This window comes from Cynoglossus semilaevis, chromosome 14, assembly GCF_000523025.1.
Source record: "Cynoglossus semilaevis isolate Cse_v1.0 chromosome 14, Cse_v1.0, whole genome shotgun sequence".
NCBI lineage: Eukaryota > Metazoa > Chordata > Actinopteri > Pleuronectiformes > Cynoglossidae > Cynoglossus > Cynoglossus semilaevis.
The window spans coordinates 10,004,455-10,020,219 of record NC_024320.1 but is presented as its reverse complement, the minus strand read 5'-3'; the positions used below and the strand labels follow the sequence as shown (position 1 = coordinate 10,020,219).

At 39.5% G+C, this 15,765-nt stretch overlaps 1 protein-coding gene and 1 long non-coding RNA gene across 2 annotated transcripts; both read right to left on the bottom strand.

Moving 5' to 3' along the window:
- Positions 1-374: 374 nt before the first annotated feature.
- On the bottom strand, positions 375-4,452 carry LOC112488085 (uncharacterized). The gene is made up of 5 exons (XR_003051811.1): positions 3,388-4,452; positions 2,412-2,485; positions 2,206-2,291; positions 2,026-2,118; positions 375-911 (listed from the first exon to the last, which is right to left on the bottom strand). It is a non-coding gene; the product is annotated as an uncharacterized LOC112488085 (long non-coding RNA).
- A 1,638-nt stretch (positions 4,453-6,090) lies between these two features.
- On the bottom strand, positions 6,091-10,761 carry aamp (angio-associated, migratory cell protein). Its single transcript, XM_008324970.3, has 11 exons — positions 10,446-10,761; positions 9,775-9,912; positions 9,578-9,697; positions 9,235-9,374; positions 8,602-8,746; positions 8,443-8,526; positions 7,980-8,095; positions 7,770-7,864; positions 7,534-7,624; positions 6,844-6,998; positions 6,091-6,757 (listed from the first exon to the last, which is right to left on the bottom strand). The coding sequence occupies exons 1-11, from the start codon at positions 10,534-10,536 to the stop codon at positions 6,682-6,684; spliced, it is 1,251 nt and encodes a 416-aa protein (XP_008323192.1). The 5' UTR covers positions 10,537-10,761; the 3' UTR covers positions 6,091-6,681.
- Positions 10,762-15,765: the final 5,004 nt, after the last annotated feature.

Sequence of the window (15,765 nt, the reverse complement as noted above, 5' to 3'; positions counted from 1 at the left end):
ACCCAAGCCAAGCTAGGCTAAGCTAACCCTGCTAACACACCGTGCCCTGCTTTATATTAGGTCCTATGTGTTCTGTTCTCAGGGGTAAATAGTTAGAACCACAGGCAACCTGCTGTCTTTCAAAACATTTAAATAAACAAAAGTTTAAACAAAAATAGATGCAAACAAAGGGCAGAATTCCCACTGACAAACACGTCACCACATGTGTTCCTTGACACCCAAAAATGACCAGAGGGGATTCAGAAATAGTTACCTTGAGGGGCAACTGTACGTAGTAGGTTTTTTTGAAGACGTTTCACCTCTCATCCAGGAGGCTTCTTCAGTTCTCTCTTGGCCTAAATAAAAAAAAATATTGTTAAACTATTTCATTAATATTCATATTTTTTATTTATTTTAAAACACGTCTAAATAACACTAATTATTGATTATTTGCACTTCTTTTCTTGTAGCTATGGCTACTGTTTTTTGGGGGGGGCTTCAGTCACAAACTCTCAACTATTTTTGACTATTCTCTAACATTTATTGACATGTTTCCTTTCTTTTTTGTGTTATCTTTAGCCATTTTTCTGTGAGCTTTTTTTAAAATATTGAGCAGAACCATCACTCTTACAGTCCTGGCTCCTGGTATAAAAATCGAACTGGCTTATCATAAGGCAGAGTCTTGTTTTAGTTCCTTCCACATCCTGAATGTTCCCACTGAGTCAAAAAAGGATCCTCACATCTTCTTCCCCCTTTTCAGTTTTTGTGCTGACAGACTGTTGACATTTTCTGCACTTCCTTTTTTTCTTTTACCTTTCTTTTTCCACATTTTTCCGTGGGCGGCTGCAGCTGCCTGGGCTTTATTTTTTTCAGAATCTTTATGTTAATCCTTCGCATTTCCATCTTCCCTCTTCAAAGCAGGTGCCACAGTTCTGCTGAGACACACAGAATCTGTGAAAACCGATGATAACATGCTGAAAATAAAATACACTTCAATGAAAACGGTAAGACGACACATTTGATGGGAAATGAAAATGTTAAAAAAATGTACAACCCCCACACATGGGAAGGGATTCACACATTTCAAATAATATAGCACTACAGTGTTACTATAGTAACTAAGGGTACATTTCATAGTGAGGTAAATTTGACCTGTAACTCTCCTTCCCTGGCCGGTGGGCATTGATAAGGATACTTCCTAAAGCCCAGTCAGATGATCTCGGCGAGGTCTTAGTTAGTGATCCTGACTTCTATAGAGAGTGAACCATACAAGCTCCACTCCTGAGGTCTGAGTAAACCTGCGGCCTAAATTTAGATTAATGGAAATGCATATAAACTTTAATGACCCAGCAGCAAAACTATACCTTATGGTTTTCACTCTGTTTAGCTGTAAAAGCAAAAAAAAAAACATCAACCCTAGTTATAAATGTTGGGGGAAAATGCTTCGTTTAGCACACTGGCACTCTGGGTGCATTATAATTTATATTCTTCTGTTACAAATAGATCAGACACAGCCTGGAAATGAAATGTCTTCCTATTAAAATGCTAATTCAGAAATGCGCTAAACACACACACAGTTCAGACAGAGGCTAATCCGGCTGTGTTTCCTCCTGCCAGAAGTGTGTTGGGGTGAAACCAGAGCCAAAGCTCATCTGGCTCCTTATCATTTTAATGAGAGACGGGGAGTTTATGAAGAGATGAGAGTCATCTGCAGATTAGTTCATGTTAATTTATGGGTTCAAAGCTGAAATGTGTATCATGTCCACAGAGATACTGACTTTCAGTGGCTGCTAATACATCTGCCATGCACGCCATAGGTCCAGAGTTCGGGCCCTAGTGCAGTGCTTCCCAACTGTTTCCGTGCATTTGAACTTATTTTCCACTAGGAAAACCCCACGGCACACCACCAAATCAAATTGTAACAAAGTATATGAATAAAATATAATAACCTTCTAGTTTAAAGATACTCACGATTCACTAAAATATCAGCCTGTTTAGTTGAAGACAACGCTAATATACTCAAGGGAATTGAAGAAAGACACTCACAAAGATCTTCTTCAACAGCTGATTTTTTGGTTTGTTTTGATAGCCATCTGCTGCCACCTAGCAGACAAGTATTTAATTGTCCTGCCTTTCACACTGAAAAACAAAGAAAAACCACACAATATGCAAATAATATTTTTTACAGACCAATTAAGTGAAATTGGATAATTTTCCGTGGCACACCTAATGATCTCTCACGGTACACTAGTGTGGGCAGTTGTTGGGAATCACTGCCCTAGTGGAACCACATGCTTGATGCTGTAGATCTGCTATTGTAGAAAAGTGCAGTGCAACAGGTAGTCAAAAATGTTCACATTCCTAAATGACTAAATAATACTTATGACTTATTCCTACTTTAATAATTAAAAATAGAAAACAACTGAAAATACCTTAAGGACAGTCCAAAAGTGCAGGGTTTACAGGGCAGAAGTGGCACCAGGGCCTGGAGTTTGGGTCCTCTGTTCTACACAGAAAAGAACATTTTTTAGAGCCTTAAGGTCAGTGATGAAACTACACTGCAAGAAAACTAAGAAAAAACAAATGTCAACACCTAAAATCCCCATAAGGTCAGTAAATGGAGAATATTGGACAAAGGTTAAACAAAATGTCCATCTTTGTCAATTACTTATTAGCGTATAATAAGAATGAATGAATTTTACTTTTCTACATTTTAAAAAACTTCACAGAGTCGCCAACTGGGGAGCAGAGTTAATTGCAGTCAGTTTTATCTTTAACATCAGCCGTGTGTGGGAGCGTGTCATTAACATGTGAAATTACACGGCTCACCTCTGTAATCTAGAGGGCAGGTCAACGTCTCCTGCAGCACAGGATGCTGGGTAAACAAGCTGCGATGCAGACCGATACTATTTTCTGTAATCTCTGTTTTTTGTGTCTGTCTGACTTGGATTTTTAAATCTGCCTGTTTTTCTGGTTACACTGCTAGCTAAATAGTCAAGTAAGACAAATAAATAGATTACATTTTTTTGCTAAAGTGTTCAAAGGATAGTTCAAAATGAGCCAAATAGTTACAGAAGAAAAAGCTGAGAGAAAGTTGAAGGTTAAACAGAGAAAGAGCAAAAAAACTAGCTAAATTATATCTCCAATTTTATTTTGCTAAATTGTAACTTTAAATCAACTTACAAATGTACAACATTTTGCTAAAATAGCATACCAGCTAAAGTCATTGACAATAATTAGAAAAGCTAGTTATAAATGCTAATGCTAAGCTAAATGGCTTTTGGAGGCTTAAAACAACACGTCCCCATAATACAAAGAAATGGTTTAAAATTTGAAAATTTACCAGAGATTAAAAATATATATATACATAACAATAAGTGGTTATTTTAACAAGAACAGGAACATTACCACTGAGCCAGGTAAGAGGCTTCTCATGGAGCTGGAGCTAAAGTGCTGCACTGCCTCCAAACAAAGACAACGCCCAGCAGTGCTCTGGCTCATCAGCTCCAGCTTCAGTGCAGCTGTGGAGAAAAGACACGCAGCAGCAAAACAAACAAAACACAAACACCACACTTACAGCCACAAAGAGCTTGAGTTAGCCAAAAACACTTAAGGATAAGTGAAAGTCAACAAACAAAAGCTCAAAGTTAGCCAAAAAGTATTTCAATATTTGTAGGAAATGCGTCAAATATGCAGCCAAAGGTCTAGATATGCCAAAATAACGTTAGCCAACAGCTAATTAGCCTAATACTACTTCTGAGTGAGCTGGTAAAAACATGAACATCCTAAAAACACGGTATCTGCTGATGTTTTTATCATAACATGCTCCATCCCACCAGGGAGCTGCTGTGTCTAGGTCTGAGAAAATGATTTTACAAGATTTCTGTAGAACATGATGCATTCAACATTACTCTGCTGTAAATCTCCCACAGGTCGGAGCTGACCTGATATGTTTCTGGTGTTCTGGATGTCTGAATGTCCAAAACATTTAAGAGAAACTGTGGTGTTTTCTCACTTGGCCTGTGTAAACTGTATTTATGGAGCTAAATTGTCTCTCTTTAGCTCAGCCTTTGTGGTTTTGCAACCTAATAAAGTCTCTGGTGACTCAGATCCTGAACTGTAAGTTTGTACAGTAGAGTTTAGCTGACTGCAGCAGAAAAGCTCTGCCACCTTTAAATCACCGGGGAAGTTAAATTCAAAAGCTACAATTTCCATGAGGAATTGCATTAGCAGCAGGAAAATACAGGAGGTGAAGGAAAAGAAGGAAGAGGAAAAGGAGAAGGAATGAGCATCTCTGCTCCAAATCTATTTGTTCTCAACCCGATGACAGCAGATAATCCAGTGACGCTGGAGCTGAAAATGACCTCATGTCAGCAAAGAGGAAAAACAAACTGCCATGTCAGACACCACATGTCTGAACCTTTTCTGACTCCTTCTCTTTTTTTTATTATCGGTGTTTAATGGCGGAGAACATTTTTACTAAGACCTGAATAATTATAAGCTGTTTTTTCGGTTAACAAAGATTAATGAATGTCACTTATGTACATATGTGAGTTCCGTCGCAGTGTAGAAACGGAATTCAAGTGTAAGTCAAGAAATATAAAATCAGCCGACTGATATTAGCACATTATGTAATATCTGTAAGAATCGTTATTGGTTTTTCATCCAATAATGAAAACCCGACAACGTAGTGGTTTGGTTTTGCCAAATCATGTGTTCCTTAAACATCGTTTTGGGGATAAACGGCTGTATAATAAAGTGTACTCTCAATAATCTCATACTCATACAGTGGTTTGTACAGATAAAGGAATAAATATTACCAGGCCTACATCAGTATCAGTTGATATATATAGAAACGAAAATTAAGTGTTTGGACAATATCGGCATATCGGACATCGGTAAAAAGTTAATAACGGTCATCCCTAATGTAAAATGTACATATAATATTTTATGTCCAAACAGTACGGAAGAACCAGCTGTATCAATAGTGTTAAAGTCTGCCGAGTTAGAATTTATCGACTATAAATAACAATATAATGCACATATGCACAACTATGTTGTGTCTCTCCAAAGTCTGATCTAATTAAATCCACATTTGGCTAAAGTTGCATTAAAAGCTGTGCAATAAAGATGTCAACATGTTCGCCTGTAAATAAAAACACATCAGATCCCTGTGAGTCTTTCTTTCTCTCCCGCTGTGCATGTCTCAACAACACAGCCTTGAGATTGTACAAATAAACCTAAACCTTAAGTCTGCATGGAGGAATGTGCTCAGTACAAACAGTATCACCTTCACAAGGCTGGGCTCCCTGATGCAGAGCAGAGAGAAAAAGAAAGATCTCCTGTGAGAAACACAGAGTGAGAACTAAAACACAAGCTGTGGGATGTAAAGTTAGACGTGCTTTCTTTGACTTACGGGCCTTTCTCTTCATTGAAAGTCATCAAACCTGGTGAAATAAGTGAGGGAAATTCAATCCGCTGAGAAGAAAGCGGAGACACTGATGTCTAACCTGCAACGGAAGCTGAGACAATAAACGAGAGGAGATCAAGCGGGGACAGAGGAGGTTTGGAGCTGGCAGCGTTCTTTGAGCCGTTTCCCACAGTCAGGGTCTGAGTGATGGGATCTGCTGCTTTAACACTTTATATTTTAACACCGCTGCCAAACAGAAATCACCCTTCTGTACGTGTCTGTCCTGCCAGGGCAGGTCTGCACGATCAGGCAGAGTTTTAGAATGTATACAGTAAATAGGATTACAGAATGAGTACACCATGTACTCAGTACTTTCAGTACTACATTCTCACTGTCTTTAAGCACGTAAACGGACTATTGTTATATAGACATTTATTTAAATGAATATGTTTCGATTTTCTGAGTCACAATTCAAAAGTCTGGAGTTGAACGTAACTTGTAAGTTGACCAACCCCTACAAATGAATCTTTTATGTTTTATAGGGGAAATCAATGGTTTTTAGCTCAAAGACACAGAGGCGCTACTGCCCCACAGCTATTGTGTCCAGAGTCAAAACACTGTAAAAACGTTATTGATCCTGTTGGCATCTGTTAACAAAACCATGTTTGTGAGCAAAATAAATCGAAACAAATCACTTCTTAACAGTTTGACATGTTGTCGACCACATTGTGGCATATTTATTTTGTTTCAACAAGAGCATGCTGAGTTCACACTCCCACAGAGGTCAACCAGTTTAAGTCAAACTTAGACCATAATCACACTGAGTCAGAGGAAGTCACAGGACATTTTAAAATGACATTAATAATTGTGTCAAATCATCATTTCAACACTGACCATCTGGAGCCTCCAGTGAGGAACTGTTTGGTAAAAACATTTTATATTTGCGTGAACTTCATCTACAGCCACCAGCCAACCAACTTTATTAGGTATATCTGGGTGGTCCATGGCTACACATCCCAATAAATTAAGATGCAGCCATTTCATTAACTACTGCTACTAATGTATGTATTTTCATGATCTGGCAGTGGAACAAGTGTACCAGGAAAATGACTACTTAAATGCAACAATCCCACTCAAAAGTCAGGTAAGGTGATAAGATCATAAAGAGGTTTTCATTTTATCATGAGGATCTGACAATGTTCAGTGTCCAAGAAGAAAAAGAGTCTGATAAACTTTTCTGATGTTACTGTGAATATTTTCATCTGTATGTTATCATCGTTGTCCAGCTGGTTTTATCGGTCAGGTCTTTGGAGACAGAAGACCTTGACTTGGTAATCTCCTGAGGCGGTCACAGCCAGAGACCCTTCCCTGAACAAGAACGCACAGATTAGGACCAAAGTTCCACACTCAAAGCATCACCCCCACCAATATGGTCACCATCATCCCCATCGTACCTGTTTGTGGTGAAGTCCAGAATCTCAGCCATGTGACCGCGGTATTCTGACACCATGTTGCCTGTCCGAGCGTCCCATAAGCGCAGGGCTCCGTCCAAACAACAGGTGGCCACCACAGGAGAAGACTCCTCCCACTGCAGGTGAACAATGCCGGCCTGAAACAATACACCAGGTAACTCAGTCTTTTATTGGAACACAACGTCTCTGCACTCAGTAACACTGACTTGATCATTTTGGCAAGACTTGAGCAACAGCAATTTTATAAGGTGTGCTAATCAAGCTGGGAGATGAAGGTTGACAATAAAAGACCATATCATCCACTTTTTTAACTATATTTACTGTCCACTAGGTGGCTTCTGGAAACTGTGTCTGTAATCAGACCTTGTTTCAACTCGGCTGCATTTTCCTGTAGTGAAATCATACAAGGTGACATCATTACGATTGGACTTAAAATTAACACAAAGAACCAAAAATATCCCAGGGGCTAACTTCAGGCTGTTCCTGGCCTACACTGGACAATCCAGTTGTCAATGACACAGCTGTCAATCAATCCTGTTACATTTCCTTTTCTATTGTCCTCTAAATAGGATCAGGGTTTACAAAACTCACACCTTTAATCAATTTAATACAACCCAGATTGTAAACTATGAAAACTAACAAAGTAAACTAGTACTAGTACTAAGTCGTTACCTCATGCTGGCACCTGTGCCTCAGGGCCTGTGTGGAGAGATCGTAGATGGCCAGAGTCCCGTCCAGGTAGGCCACAGCGATGAGAGGCAGCCTGTAAATAAAATTAGGATTTTTATTTATATTCCAAATGCTGTTGAATTAGACCTACAAACATGCACCTGAGTCATTGACTACAACCTGGTTGGAGCTGTGGTAAATGACAGTGGTAATACGGTATGAGGCGGAAATGAACTCACACGTTGCAGAATCCCACAGATTCCACACAGTTGGCGTCATTCTGGTCTGCTGACATACTAGCCTTGTTTACCTCCGCAGAGAACGCACCGACCACCTTCAGGTGCACACACACACACACACACACACACAGATACAAGAAGAGTGAGTTAAGGCGGCAGCCGTGGTTGGTACAGTTCATTTAATGAAGCCTACATTACTGGGACACACACTTTTCCTGTGCTGGTGTTGATGAGCTTAGCGCTGCCATCCACTGACCCTGTCAGCACCAGACTGCCGTCCTGGGTGCACGATAGGCTGGTTAGTGCCCCCTTGTGGCCATCCTGACCTGCTCAAAAAAAGAAGACTTTTTTTTTACCAAAAGTCTAAAGTTTAATATTTAAAAAAAAAAAGAAAATTATGTTGGCCAACAAATGAGACTAACAGCTGCCTGAGCTTTAATAAATTTTTTTAAAAATTCCAAGATTCAAATCCAGGAAGCTGACAGTGACAGTTTTTCATCTCTGATACTGATACTGTCGGCTGAAGATGTGGTTCTCTGTGACTGGAGAGCTTTGGGTTTAGGTATCGGATCAGACTATAATTGAAATTTTGACCAATGTCAGACCGATTCCAATCCCAATTTTCGGCTCGAGGAAACAGGATTAAATTGTGATACAAATCTGTCAGACTCACCTTTGATGACATGGATGGCGCTGGCCTGCTTTAAGTCCCACACTCGTACCGTTCCATCCTCATATCCCACTACAGCTCTTTTACCTGAGGACAATTACAAAAGAACCTTTAACATTTACTACATGAAAAGACTTAAACCCACACCATCTCATCCCTTACCGTCAGGTAAGACTTTGCCGCTGGTGGCCTGACACGCAGGACTCTCAAAGGTCTTACAGTCTCCAGACGGAATCTTCCACATCCACACGTTGCCGTCGTCTGTTCCTGCGAGCAGCACCGGAGCGCAAGGATGCCACTCCAACCACTGAGGAGAACCCAGGGAAAAAAACATCTCTTTGTTATTCAACTGTAACGTGTTGAATCTAAACACAACCCGAACCCTAAGGCTAAACTGTGGCTCTCACAGCTAATTTTGTTGTTTACCAATTACTTACACGAAACTAGTTAGTTAGTTTTATCTAAAGTAATTATTTCCTCACTGCAACTTAAAGCTATGTGTGGCTTATTTTTTGGTTGTCAATGAAAAATGTGCTATCTTTATGACAGATTCAGAGACCTCCCAGCTATCTAGTTATGTTTCTTACACCTTCTGGATATTTTCATTTTTTCTTCTTCTTCTTCTTTAATGAATGGTAAGATTTTTCAACTTTTGTCTATTTCAGGGCTAACCTTCAGCCATCATTCATTTAATTTAGAGCCTGGCCTAAGAATGTCTGCATCTGAAAAATGTATTTCTATATTTATATTGGTAAAATACTGTAGAACTCTGAGACCCTGAAAATAAAACCTTACCTCCAGATCTCCTACTTCAAAAGACCAAATTTCCTCCTTGGTTTCCACTTTCCAGACTTTTATCAAGCCGCTCATGTCACCTGAAGCCACCAGAGAGGAGTCGTGACTGAACACAGCACATGTCACAGAGTCTTTATGTCCTGTGGAAGGTAAGAAAATCAGTTCACTGAAGGGTTTGTCACTAAACAATCAATTATTCCGGTCAATTAAATGAGAAAATTAGAAAAAGAATGACATTTTATGACGTGACAAAAAGTCATTAATGAGAAAATTAGAAAAAGAATTGACATTTTAATGGACATTTTATGACGTGACAAAAAGTCATTTGGTACTCTAATGTTACCTGTGCATTCGAGCAGCACCTCCCCGTCGCTCACCCTCCAAACATAGGCCTTGTCATCCTCCCCTCCTGTCACTGCCAGGCTATTTGTGGCAGGATCCAAACTGACACAGAACACAGACCCTGGACAGAATATTTAGACGATTTCAATCCAAGTCTGGTTGTTAAAAATGGACTGGATTCATCCGACCGCTGTTTACCTGTGTGTTTGGAGAAGGTGAGCTCACTGTCGTCCTGCTCTGCCTCAGCCTCCATCTCGTCCTCTGTCTCCCAGCCTTCATCATCAGCATTTGCAGCATCTTCAAAGTCGACGTCCTCCAGGTCATCAGCCAAATCATCTATGAGAGACATATCCACAAAGAGACAGTGAGCGTCAACAAACGGCAGCTTTTACAAAGCAGCAAGACAGATGGAAAAAATTGATTAGATTAAACTTTATTCATCCCACACTGGTGTGGGTCTTTGGCTTGGTGGTGTTGATATGATGGAAGTTCAGTTCACAACTGATTCAATTCAATTGATTACAAATTTTCCATTACAAACTCTGACGTCGATATAAGCTCTCATCTCTCTAAGCTACAGCATTGGGGGTTGACTCAAAAATTCAAAATCTAAATTTTTTTTTTTCTTGACTACGATTGTGGGCTTTTTAGTCAACGTCAACAAAACCCCCGTTACACCGGACCATCCGTTACACTGTCGTTACAAACAAGAGCAGCACAGCATCATCGTTAGAAATAATTTTAAAGTTAACCAATGGTCTATTGGTTATAAAACGACTCACTCCTCCAACCTAGTTCCTGAGACAAAAACTAACACGTCATTAGTTCATAGGTGAACAAAGTCAAGGTGACAGTTATCCACTACTGACCAGGACCCGGCTCTGCTTCGTTCAGGTCGATGACTTCAATAATTTCCTCATCTCCATGGAGTTGGACGGCGTTTTCTTCTGTGTTGTCCATGCTGCTAACCGACTAAAAGCTACTTTAACAACCGTGATTAATCCGAGCTAATGCCACAAGAGGTCGGTGTTCTCGCCAAATGTGTACGAACAAATCACCAGTCTCGTTCAAAACGGCTGCTTTGTTGACTTATGGTTTTGCCAGGTTGAAAGTTGTTAGTCTGACCATCTGTCTTCACATGTTGAGAAGACTGGATAGACAGTCGCGCAGGGATGACGACACAACAACTGCCCCGCCTCCTCAGACTAATACATTTGAGTCCACGAGATGGCGACATAAGACAGTTTCCTACTTCGTTACATACCAAATGGTCCGGACTTCTTTATGGTGAAAGTTTATCACACATTGCTGAGATGGTCATAAAGATAGAGCACTGAACAAAACAAAAAATAGTCTTTTTTTCCTCTTTCTTTTATCAGTGACCGGGATGAGCTGGGGTTGAAATATTTGTTTACCATACCACATAATTATCTCTTTTGTGCACACGAACAGTCAGCCGGTGTATGATATTTTGGCAGGTATGGTAAAATGACAAGACACTTGATAAGAAGCTTCCAATCCTATACATATTTCAGCCAAAATAAGGCCCAGAAGAAGAAACTCTAGGAGGAAGTCTTGTGTCAGTGATTGAGTGATTAATCTTGATATTTCACAATGTTTGGTAGTTAAGTTTGTTACGTCAACATTACCTCATTCTACGGCCTCCTCAGCTGTCCACCCCGAGTTCTCACAGATGACAACCCACTTCCGGTGCCTCAAGTGTTGACATGATGTAGCCTTCCTTCATCGAGCACTTTGTTAACTGAGCAGTTGAGCTCAGCTTTGATGTTGTACGGTTGTAGTAGTAGTTTGTAGAAAACAAAGGTGACACGTGGTTCCAGCACAGCCTCGTGGCTACCATACCTTCACTGGTATTCCTTAGATACATACTGGAAGATGATGCGTGATTCATAATGTTCACATGTGACGAGCGGACCTGCTCTCATCTATGCAGAGTTGAGCTGTAAGTGCTTAACAGTTCCAGGCTGTAGGCAGAGCTTCCACTAGAGGGCGTTAAGTCCTCATGCTACTGCAATAACGTCTGTGAACATTTGGTTAGAGACAATCGCAACAATGCAGATCGGCGTGTTGTTGTGTAAGTCTGTATTTTTATTTTTATTTTTTTGACAAAGATGGTTGTGCTAAGTTAATGTCCTCCTGTGATTGTAGTAGTAAGGGTCTCCTGGTGTCTCCTCTATGTCTTTTCTTTGACTCCATGAGGCCCAAACTTTCCTTGAGTACATAATGGTGATCATATATTAAAATTGAGTAGTAAATACATTGAGAAAATAGAAAAACACTCAAAAAACTTAACATACCACAGCTGTGAGTTGGTCAAGGAGGTGATGAAAAGTTGAGTATTTTGGTGTGATAAATTATCAAAGAATTATCACTGATATATCAAACATTAGGTTTCTCGTCTCAGGGTATGTAATGTGCTCGTGGTTTGTTATAAATGAAAGAATGATTCATTTGTCGAAATTAATTAAATTACAGAAAATGGAAAACAATAACTTTTTACTGCTACAATTATTGACACATTTCTTTGGAAGCTCTGCTCATGGTGCAGCTAGTAAATACAGCTTTCAGTTTTTTAATTAGCTTATTATTTTCTTTTTAATGCACAGCATTTGCCCTTCAGTTATTAAAACAGAAAGAGCCTTAACAACTTTAATGTGTTTTTTTTTTAATAGATGCAAATGTGCTCCTCAGAGCTTCTTCAGGGAATAATGGATAATCAGGTTATTCGAGTGTTTCCACCTGGAGGCAAAACTCCATGTACATACTCAGCTCTTAAACATCTCCCTTCATTCCTCACTGTGTGATTGAGATATCCTTTTCTCTGCCTGACCGACACACCACGGTTGTTTTGTTACTTGTTTTTATTACAGTGGATGGAAATTATTCCCTTTAACTCCTGCTCTTTTCTAAGTAATCGGTTGTAAAGTGACTCAGCGCGGACACATGAATCATGTTCATCATCTTGCCTCAACACTTTAGAGGTGTAGTGTCAAAACTATGATTTACTCCACTGTTATTACAGAGGCAAAGGTGAAGCCGCTTACTGCGTCGTCTTAAACCTTAGGAAGTGAACATGAGCAGGTGACTTTTCTGTAAAATGTGGGGATTTTCAAGGGATCGTTTGGGATAAATGTCCATACAGAAGTCCACAGAGAAAATCTGAATTCTTAGCTTAAAGATAAAAAGGAGCTGCTATAAACAAAGTTCAGGTCAAAACTACACATATTAAAATATCACCACAAGAGATTTGGCAGTGGATTCTACCACATGATAAATGCTAAAAACAAATAATAAAATATGCAAACTCTTTATTATCTAATTCCCAGCTAAAGTTCACAATAAATATAGTATGGATTGCTACAAGTTAGTCAAATGAAAATATACCAAAAATACTTAGGTGATATTTATTGTCACAAGTTAGCAAACATCACTGAAAGTTAAAAAATAAATCTTAACGATTTCATCAAATGAAAATATTAATTATAACTAAAATATTTGTAATGTAAAGGTTAGTGTTTAACAAATTACAGCTAAATAGCCAAACATATCAAAACCTAAGTAGGACAGGAACTAAAGTATCATATAGTAAGCAAAGTTAAGGTTGTCAAAGTATAAAATAATGATGGACCAACGTACCAAACAGTACATTTACTTCAATATATTTAAGGAAAGAAAAATGTTGCCCAGATAGAGTGTCATCGTTGTCCTGAAGGCCAGACTATGGGCTTAACTATTTTACTGACACTGGTCTTGGAAATTTAATGAACACTTCACAAAGTTTGTCCACTTCAGGTTTTTCAGGTTCAGGCTTTATGTGTCCCTCTGTAGACTGCTGGCAGGACTCACAGACTGCACACTCATATAAACTTTACAGACTGCCCAGATTCAGCCTTTCCAAAATTTCATGTGGAAAAATACGACCATGTGATGATGTAGTGACATGTGGAAACATCAGCGTGTGTGTTATAAATGGATGTAATAAAACCTGCATTAAGTGAGAGATTTATGAAGCGTCTGTTCATCAGAAAAGCCTGAATGAAGCTGTTGAACCGAGTCAGCAGAACGGTGGCAGATGTTTTCCTTCAACCGTCGGCTTTAATATTTAATCAATTAAATCCCTTCCATTGTTTTATTGATGATACAGTTTATATTTACCCACACTACCGTGTACATCGAAATATAATGTCAAAAGCCTAAACTTCAGACTTTGTATTTTCTGACAAGTTACCTGCAATGTATTGTACCTGTCACAGTGGAATTATCTGCCCACACCAGCCAATCAATCAACTTCACTGGTCACATATAGTTGCCATGTATCCAGAAATTTGTGCCTCGTTTATTCAAGAAGTAATTGAACAGTCCCAGTATCCACTGTAGTAGAGCAACAGTAAGAGGATGGACAGTGGAGTCACTGGATGGACAGTGGGGGTCAAATGTGTTAAAACTTTAATGTGATTCATTTCACAGATTTAAATGTCACAATAAATGCCATTACCTTTTTGACCGCCCTAATTAAAATACAGTAGAAAAGAAGTGTTTTACTCAGGTTCTTCTGCAGTGACGCTGCCCCCTACAGTATCAGTGGTTTCTCTTTTTCGCCAACTTTTGCAATTGGTCTGGTTGTTCATGACTGGAAATTTTACCATTGGTAAATATGTAGACCAATCCCACGCTGTTTTAACTGTGATTATAGCACACTGTGCCAGGGAAGAGGGAGGGCACTTCATGTTTACCAACGCTGACCACAGATCACGTGTATTTACCAAAACTAACCCTAACTTTCTGCGTTTTCTACCTTTAAAGAATTTGTGGTCTAATATTGATTCAATGCTTGAGACTTGAAAAATATTGGATATTTTTTTAATACTGCTTATTGTTTTTATTCTCTGCGTGTTTTCAGTCGTCATTTCTAAGAACCGTCCTATTTTTGTGGTAGCTTTCTGGAACAGCGCGTGGCTCAGACTTCTCTCTGCCGTCATCAGAACAGCAGGGTCCAGGTCTGGACCGTCAAAACAACAACATTTCTGGGTTTATCTCTCCTGTGAACTGAAATGTCTGAAAAGCCTGGACACTCTGGGGCGTCATTACTCTCAGGGCACGCATACGCTGTGGCTGACCAGGAAGTGGAGACATATTCATCCAATGCTTAATGTGTGTGTGTGTGTGTGTGTGTGTGTGTGTTCTGTATCAGTAATAAGGCCTTGAAGCTCTTGCTGTGTGAAAGGTAATTACTCTACACACTGACTTTGATGGAAACTCTTAGACTCACTGGCTCGACTATAGGAGTCTTTGACTCTATTTTTTTTATTATTATTTTTTACAAGATTTTTTTTATGGCTCCTTTTTGCTCCCATTTCTCTCTTAAACACTCCAGTTTCATGGTATTCTGGAAAGATTTTTTTATCCTCCTTTTCATACGTAGTTAAAAAAAAGGGACTAAATTCACAGACGTCCATACACTTGTGTTGTCAACTGCGACTCACTTTTATCACATATTGTCACTAAAGTGTGTGTTTGCTTTCGGGCCGCAGCAGGGAAGCCTCTTTACGATGCTGAGGTCTGCCTCTTTTGTCGTCTCACTCATGTGGGACCGCACTGGGTGAGACGCCGGCTTCACTCGTCAAACCACTAACAGCCGGTTTGTACTTGTGTTGCAAGTGGTCTGGTCCACAGCCCGTGTGTACTGTGTGTGTGTGCTGTGGTCGTTTGGTACATGTCTGCTTCACCCTTCCAGCCACTAGCCAAAGAAACATGATGATATTTTTGGGACGAAAACCCTCAGAAATTTAAAAGGAACCATGTTCTATATACAGAACACACACAGAGAGAAATAAGTTAAATCTTAGGTCAACTAGGCAACATCTACACCCTGGTCAATGCAAATTAATTCAACTAACATAATCAAAGATTGTGAAGTTCACTTCATTGCACATGTGACTCTTGTGTTAATATAAGCCAGAATGACATCTGGGTTCTGTCTACGTTTCATGTCGTGGTCTTGAATGTCTTACGTTTAGCCATTTGCTAAGCTAACCTCAACTGATACCACTACCAAGGAGCTAGGCGTCCATAGCTCACATACGTCCCATGTTGTCTCTCCCTGTTGATCCACATTCCAAGGTCCTTTGTTTTTGCATACTGAAATGTAGTGTTTGTTTTGTTTCTGTC